Source organism: Aquila chrysaetos, chromosome 3 (genome assembly GCF_900496995.4).
Source record: "Aquila chrysaetos chrysaetos chromosome 3, bAquChr1.4, whole genome shotgun sequence".
NCBI classification, from domain to species: domain Eukaryota; kingdom Metazoa; phylum Chordata; class Aves; order Accipitriformes; family Accipitridae; genus Aquila; species Aquila chrysaetos.
Window position 1 is genome coordinate 23,767,844 of NC_044006.1, and position 8,459 is coordinate 23,776,302.

The 8,459-nt window shown below is 50.3% G+C and overlaps 1 protein-coding gene across 1 annotated transcript; it reads left to right on the top strand.

Annotated features, from left to right (window-relative positions):
* On the top strand, positions 1-8,459 carry CLEC3B (C-type lectin domain family 3 member B). The gene is made up of 3 exons (XM_030010404.2): positions 1-263; positions 5,079-5,177; positions 6,480-8,459. Exons 1-3 carry the CDS (start codon positions 158-160, stop codon positions 6,878-6,880), a joined length of 606 nt encoding a protein of 201 aa, XP_029866264.1. The 5' UTR covers positions 1-157; the 3' UTR covers positions 6,881-8,459.

Genomic DNA, 8,459 nt, shown 5'->3' on the forward strand with positions numbered 1-8,459 from the left:
CCCCCTGCTCCGGGGCCAGGAGGCTGACTCTGGCCGGGGCTCAGCGGGCGGCTTTCTGGGACAGTCATTTCTGATTCCAGCCGGTGTTAAACGGGCTGTCAGAGGGCAGAGCGAAGCTGCTCCACCTCTGCTCAGCACCGGACCGGACGGCAGCAGCATGGCGCTCCGGGGAGCCTGCCTGCTCCTCTGCCTCCTCGCCCTCGCCCACATCTCCAGCCAGCAAAATGGCAAGGTCCGGCCAAAACCGGTGGCTTCCAAGAAAGGTAAGGAGCCGGGGCACCTTCCCTGCAAGGAGACCTTGCGGGGCTCAGGGGGGATGCAATTAGCCTGGTTGTTCAGGCGTTTAGCAGTGCTTTAATGAAACTTTTTTAAAAGCGTCCAAAAACCTAATAAAGTGTCTTTTTTTCTGCCCTGTGGGAATGATTGTGTAGCCCTTCTGTAAAATAGTGAGGATATTGAAATGTTTTGGTGAGTTCCTACCTTGAATAAATTTGATGGGACAGCTTGGTCTGAATGTCAGAGGGCGACGCATTTTCCACCGTACCTCTAAGGTTTGTCCCAAACCTTTCCTCTACTAAAATCTCCGTTTCTGTGACCCCTACCACTCCTCATTCATTTTTCAGAAGCAAATAAGTGGCAGATGACAGACTGCTGTTGTAGATTTGGAGACATGAGTAGGCAGATAATATATAATCCATTAAATATCAACATGGATCTTCATTTTGTAACACTTGCCCTGGGTGTTTGTCAAGCCGTACACGAGCTCTGACTACTCAGGCTTACCAGAGGGTAATGCATATAAAAAGATGCCCAAGTTTTCTTTTCCCTGTTTTTTTTTGGTTTTTTTTTCCTACGTGTTTTTTGCTACTGCCCCATCTTTTCCCCCTCTGACTCGATGCACATGAATTACAGGAGAATGCAGGTAACGAAGTGGTTTGCCTTGCAGCCCGGCAGCGTGTAAGCCCGTCTGCCTGACAGGTCCGACTGCAGTCGCGTGGGCTTGGATCGCTTCTGGCGGGCGCTTTCCTGCTTGGAACGAAGTGGGGAGCGAGGAAGAAGCATCCCAGGAATTCGCTTGGCCAGGCTGCTCGCTGTGCTCACGCAGTGGCTATTTTCGTCAGATACCATCCTTAAGAAATTTTTCCTTTTTCTCCCATTAGATCTTTCTATGAAATCACGGCATAGCTGCTTATTCCGCACCTCTAGTCTGTGGCTGTTTTCTAGAGCAGAAAATACCCCCTTGGGCTCACGTAGGGTACATACGTGCATTGCACTCACGGGAGGTACCAGGAGATAGAGAGATACCTTTCTCAGAGAAATCTTATTTTTCTCTCCATATCACTGCAACTGCTGTTTGTAACTGATCGGTGACAAGAAGGTGGGAGAAAAATCACCCTTTTGACAGGAAAATGGGGCTCTGATTTAAAAACATTTGAGGGGGGTGGCCTGAAAATCAAGCCATCTGGAACAGCTGGTGGCAATTTTTACTGAGAGCTTGGGAGTTTCATTTCAAAGGAGAGGTCAAGTTTTCTGTGGGGAAAAGGAAAAAAAAAACCAACAACTTGGCATTTTTTAGCCAGCCGCATCCAGCCCCACAGCGGGTTGGCTGCCCTGCCTTCACTGGAAACTTCCAGCATTTCTTGGTTAACATTTTTCTGATTTTTTTTACCAATGCCAGGGGCTGGGGCAAGAGGGAGGAAAGTGCTAAAAATCCCCCGTGAGGCTCCTCTTCGCCCCCAGCCCCTCGCCACATCCAAGCCTGCCTGCCCACCCACCGCAGGGGCCGGGGCTCAGCCGCTCCTGCCATGAGCAAGGGCAGGGTGGCCCCATCCCATCCCCATCCCATCCCCATCCCAGGCCCCCAGCACCCCCGGCCCGGCTCACCCCCTGCCCTTCTCCAGGGAGGGCCAGGCAGGGGGAAGCCACTGCAGGGTTGGGGTGTTTGGCTGGATTTGTGGGGTTTTTTTAATCTGCAAAGCCAAACCACAAATGTTGGAAAAGAAGAACGATGATCTGAGCCAAGCTTTTTCTCTCTTTTTTTTCTACTTTTTTGTTTTTTTCTTTTGTTCTGTTTTTTCTTCTTTTTTTTTTTTTAATTATTGCTTACATTTGGATCTGCTTCAGAACACAAATGGTGCTGGTTCAACATGAAAAAGCCAAACCACAGCATTTAGAAAATGCTGAGACAGCACATTCACTTTGCCCGCTATTGGGGTTTTTTTCCCCCTCAAATTGCTCCCCGGTGATTTTTTCCAGGTGCAGTGGTTCAGCAAACTCTCCCTGAACCCTGATGGCTTGGGGGGCATGTGGGATTTGCCCTCCTCTGGTGGGCCCGGGGGTCTCACCCAGAAGGGGGTCCGGGGGAGGTGGGTGATGGCACTCCCCTGCTTTGGGGTGCAGGCTGGGGACCCACCAGCCCTGGGGGGGGTCCCCTTGGTCACAGCCACAGTGGGGTGCTGGAGGCATGGGCGGGACCATCTTTGTGTAGCTCTCACATCTATTTTTAAGGTAATTGGAGACAGAAATTGGAGTCCAGGTGCTTAAATCGGTGGGTAGGGACTAATTTGCTGCCCCAAAATTTTGGTGTAATCTTGTCATCCGAGTGCTCTTCCCTGAAAATGCCCATGAACATTTACCCAGGACAGGTGTGTTCAGTACCCTCCTCTGATCCAGGGAACAGACTGCAATATGGAACCCAACTTTTCTGGCTGGGACATTTCTGGAAATGCCTCATGTCAGAAGAAATACCAATGGGGGGGGGGGTTGATGACAGACATTGCGAACCAGGGCGATGCTCGCCCCACAGGGGGACAGAAACCTGTTCGGATGGGAACAAACCAGATGATGGCTGCCCAGGCAAAGCTAAGCAACCCAAATATAGAACCAGATTTCATATGGGAATAGTTAAATAATCAAAATTAAGTACAGAGGGATTTGTTTGTTATTCACCATATAATTAGAACAAGGAAAACTGGGCGAGAGCTCCCATTTGCAGCAAGAAATACATTGCTGGCCAGGCTTTCAACCCAACAGAATATTGCGACCCACATCCTTCTGTGAGTCTCCTTTTCATCTCGCCTCTGCCTGTGCTTAATCCTGCTGCTTACAGTTAGCTGCACAAGGACCCACTCCAGCTCCCACAGGCAGCACTGGCAACCCCCACGCTGGCTTCAGCCGCAGCAAACCCAAGCTGTAATAGCTTTGATGACGGGCTTCAGGAGGCGAGCCTTGAGGAAGCAACAGCAGAGATACAAAAGTCTCTGGCAATAAAATAGAAAACTCGGTGCCTGCTGACGTAGCCGCGGTACTCCCTTTGTAGCTGAAGTGCAAATGAACTGCTCCCGGTGCTTGCCGCGACACCCCAGTGAATGTGGTGCTGTAGGAACATCTTGTGGCCTGGGATTTGGAAATGAGGTGGTGAAAAGGGACAGGGTGCTTTGGTAGTCAACAAGGAGACGTGTCACCTTGTGTGGCAGGGACCCTCTAGATGGGAACCCACCGGCAAACCCAGCTGGAACAATGGAAGGAGCTGCCCCAGCAGGACTCGTCGGCATTGTCGTGCCATGGCCCTTGGATGTTACTTAAACCTAAGCGACATTTGGTCTGCTGCAAGACAAGCTTGCACGGAAAAAAAAAAAAAAAAACACCTGCATTAATTAGCTGTTTCCCAGAAAGTGTTTTCATCAAAGGCAGCAAAATAATAACTAGTGCCTCAGTCTTAAGTGAATCCATTATAGTTAATTGAGCAATGAGTAAAGCAGCTTGATGCTCTCCTCATGTGTCTGGCTTTGCATATTCATGGCACCATGTAATCTTTGGGCTGGTGGTTTTGGTCTGCATCTAAGCTGCTTCCCCACTTGCCTGCCTCCGTGCCTCGGCTCCCCATCTCCATGACCCTCAAGGAAGCCCGTCCTACTGCATTCATGGGCAAATTGTCCCCTTTCCTTTCACCCCATGAGGACTACCACATGCTTATGCCAGGTGAGGTAAAGCAATAGGAGCAGCAAAGATAGTGTAATGAATACAAATGCCTCAATGTCTGATCTTCCACCACCTCCAAAGCGTAACGGTCCTTTTGCTCCTAGACAGGAGAAATCCAAGTACCGATTAATAGCTGGTTGAAGCCGTTGCGGAGGCAACACACCTAGCAAGCCATAGGCTTTAGTAGCAGGCTGCAACCAACTCCCCAGCCGAGGAGGCATCATCTTCTCGCAGCAGGAGAGCAGCTCTGGCCAGTTTTTGGGTACCTGCACTGGGGATGATGAAGGCAGAGGCAGCCGTGATGGCCTGAGGGATGGTGTGGTTGGTGGGCTGAGGGCTGGGGTGGCTGGTGGTGCGGGGGCAGATCTAGGGGAGGTACTGCAGCCCTTCTAGCCCCTTCCTGCTGAGCATCAGCCTGGCGAGCAAAGCGCTTTCCTGCCAATGCACCCATGAGAGCAGACTAACACAGGGGCACAGCGAGGCATGCGTACAGAGAAAAATGATGCATTAGGGTGTTTAAGGAAGCCAGGAGGCTGTGCTGTAAATAGAGAGAGGGAGGGCATGTTTTTGAGGAACTGGGGAAAAAAAAAAAACAAAACACCTATTCATCAGCAGCTTTTAAGTAAGTTCCCCACAAAACACTCATGTGTGGCAAGACTCCTGCTTGGACAGGGCAGCATCAGATGGTGTCCTCCTGCATTTCAGGAGGTCGACCCCAGTGCTGCACTACCCCAGGTGAGTGCCCTACACAGGGGCTCCAGAGACGAGCCTGCACCTCGCGATGCTCACACGCACGACCCCCCAGCCCAGCAGTGCAGCGACAGCCCAAGGGGACACCCCTGTGGCACGAAGCCCCACGGGGTGCAAAACCCCGAAACCCCAGCTGGGAAAACCGGGTTGGTGGTGGAACCAGGCTAGCGAGCAAACATTCACTCTGATGGACGTGCAAGGGGACACAGGTGTTGACTTTGTGGCCTCTTGTTTGTCTTTCTCTGAGGGCAGAAAAAAATGGGGAGTTTCGATGATAGGAACAGCTTCAGCTGCCTCCCCTGGGCCTGCCACGGATGTTCATGCTCCTCCCTTGATTTCTCCCACAGATGGTGTGAGCCTTAAAATGATTGAAGACCTGAAGGCCATGATTGACAACATCTCTCAGGAGGTTGCTCTACTGAAGGAAAAGCAAGCGCTCCAGACAGGTAAAGGACTCGCTGAAGAAGACACAGCTTTTGCTTTGAGAGTGGAGCTGCTTATAAAGCGGCTACAATTGCTCCACGTGTTTTGACAAGAGATGCCCACGTGCCTGCGACAAGGAGTCCATCACGGGGAGAGAGGTTGGGGCATCAAAGCAAAGCGTGGGCTCGCTGCAGTTCCTCCAGGCAGATGGAACTCCTCAGGCAGTTAATGACATGAGTTGAGCAGCATGTAGCCCCCTCTCTTTATGTGCTAGAGCTCTCAATTTGTAAAGCTATGGATATTTCTATGACGCTAAGCCAGATGTTCATTTTCCTTTACAAGTTAGAGGGCTGGGTAATGGATTAGTCTGTGCTTTAGTCAAATGTAGCTTACTCTTTTGTCTGAACTCCAGTGAAATGGTGACCTGGTCTCTTATACATACCCCAGTATTGCCCAGGGAACCTCACTGGGCGTCAGTCCCACACATACATAGGACAGTTCCAAAATGTCCATCTTCCAGCCATGCTCCACAGTTCTTCTGTGCAAAGTCCACCAACATTGACAGGAGAGGGATTTGCAGAACACGAAACAGAAATGAGATGAAAATGCAAGTTACGGAGAGTTTTCTCCTTAAAAGAAAAGGAACACAAGCAAAATCAAGGCTTTAGTTCCAAGCTCACATTCATCGAGATGTAATCGGTTTGGATATTAATGCGTGGCTCTGATCAGTTATTGTTTGGCTAGAGTACCCTGCACTCTCAGGGTTTAGAGCTTAAAAGAAAAATAAAATAAACTGCTATTCTTAACAACAAAATCAGAGGGAAGTAGAAACTTCCTCTGAAGACCTCAAGCTACACAAACACAACAGTTCTGATCAAAGCTTATTAAAAAAGACATTCTTTTCATCTTGCACAATTAAGGTGATTGAATTGGCATTGCAGACTTTTTTTTTTCTAACACATTCCAGCACTCGGCAGTGCTCATCGCAACCCTTGCCTCCGACAAACTCATCAGAGGAAGTGTAGCAGCAGCTGGGGAAGAGCAAGGCCGGGGAAGGGGCAGGAGGACCACGCCATGCCTCTGCTCCGGCAGCGGCAGAGCCCAGGAGGGTGGCAGGGGCACCCCGAGGTCCCTTTTTCCCAGCGGTTTGCAGATGGGGAGGGCACGGCCGCGACCCCCCCGCTGCCGAGGGTCGCTGTGCGGCCTGAGAAATGAAGTTTGTAGTTTGGCCACTGCCTTTGCTGCTGCTGCCTCTTCCTGGGCACCCTTTTTAAAACCGATTCCTTTTCTGTCTTTTTTGTTCTGTTTGTGTGGTAACCGCTCAGTTTGCCTGAAAGGCACCAAAATTCACCTAAAATGCTTTCTTGCGTTTTCGGAGACCAAGACGTACCACGAGGCCAGCGAAAACTGCATCTCGCAGGGCGGCACGCTCAGCACCCCCCAGAGCGGGGAGGAGAACGATGCTCTCTACGACTACATGCGCAAGAGCATCGGCTCGGAGGTGGAGATCTGGCTGGGCCTCAACGACATGGCGGCGGAGGGCAAGTGGGTCGACATGACGGGCGGCCCTGTCCGCTACAAGAACTGGGAGACTGAAATCACCACCCAGCCTGATGGCGGCAAGCTGGAAAACTGCGCAGCTTTGTCAGGGGCTGCCATCGGCAAGTGGTTTGACAAGAGGTGCAAAGACCAGCTGCCCTACGTCTGCCAGTTCATGATCGTGTAGCGGCGGGGGTTCCCCCCCTGCCCACCCGCAACCCAGGTCTCCCCCCTTGGCAGCAGGATTATAAAGCTATAGGTATGTGTACATGTACACGTACATAGGCACGCACACGCACACACATTCAAGTAGAGTCGCTCCTTGCGAAGAGTCATCACGGCTCAGTGTCGGATTAGAGAGCATTAGAGCATTTTGTTTGGCCACATCCAGCCCCATTAGCAGCTGCATCATTCTTAATAAGGCATGATTTATAGATATATTTTTTTACACAGGGACTTTATTAGGATGGCTCGGTGGTTTTGGCAAAGAACCAGTGCAGCAGTCCAGCCTGGCCAACAGCCACCTCGGCTGCCCGGGGCTGCCGCTCTGCAATGTCCTTTCCCATCTCGCTGAGCTTTGTTGGGACACCAGCATAGCTAGTTCCTGCTTTCTTCTCCTGTTTTGCTTCCCTATAAGCCCTGGCAGCGATCCGTGGGAGCTCCTTGTTCCTCACAGTGCCCTGATTCAGGCTCCTGGGGATCGAGGTCCTGTCTTGATGAGCAGAGGGACTTACTCCTGCTTTGCATTGAGAGATACAATTGGGCTTATTGGCTGAGTACCAGCTGCTCAACGGGTTGTCCGACTAGTCCAGTAATGTGCATGAATAAAGTAGCAAGTAACAGGCGTGGGTTGACTTACTGGGAAGGACAGTGTCCTTTCCAGAAGCATTCCCCGCTTTGTTGGTCCTTTTCTCATCAGCCAGAAGCCAGTTTCACTGATTTCAGTGGGAGAGCGAGACCCACTGCTAGATCTTTTAAAAAATCCCATTGGAAGCTTTATTTATGCTCCAGCAGCTTGGGGGAAGCAGTGATGACTTGCAGCATAGTCAGTCAAATATATTCTTGGAAGTAGAAGATGAAAGTATTATGTAAATAACAAATGTAACACTATTAGGGAATATGCTGCCGTAGGAAAAACAACTGTGTTTTGAAAAGGAACCCCAGGACAATTCACTTTAGCAGCTTTAGGAATCTTCTGACCTGTTTAAGTGATGGAAAACCAGCTGAAAAAGAGTCCAATCTTTGTTGGTCCAGGCACAGTCCTCAGCAAACATAAATCTGCTGAGTACTGTTTGTGCCAATAAAGTCATGCTCAGCTGAAGGTCTGGCCTCAGTAATTTTTTGCTGAGAAAAGGGTTAAAGAAACAAAAATTGAAATAAAAAGCAATGATGGGAAAGAAGCGCAGGCCACTCCGACAGCTTAACGAAGCTTTGCTGGCTGTTGGCTGAAAGGTATCAGCGGTTCTTTGCAGTTCAGAGCTTGGTAATAACCCCTCCAGCTCGGGTCACGTCCCCTGCCCTGCCAGGGTGGGAGTGTCAAGACATGATGCTCTTGGGGAGCCCCTGGGAGAGGTACTTCAATTTGCTGCTTTGTTGAAAATGGCACGATGGTGGGTCTTCCAAGACACGGAGTGGGAGCCAAGCTGGAGGGATCGAAACACACACACACACAAACGCAGAGTGTACACTTCCAAGGCTGTCACTATTGCCAAACTCTCCACTGTTCAAATGACCATAAAATAAAAATATATATATAGCTTGCTGAA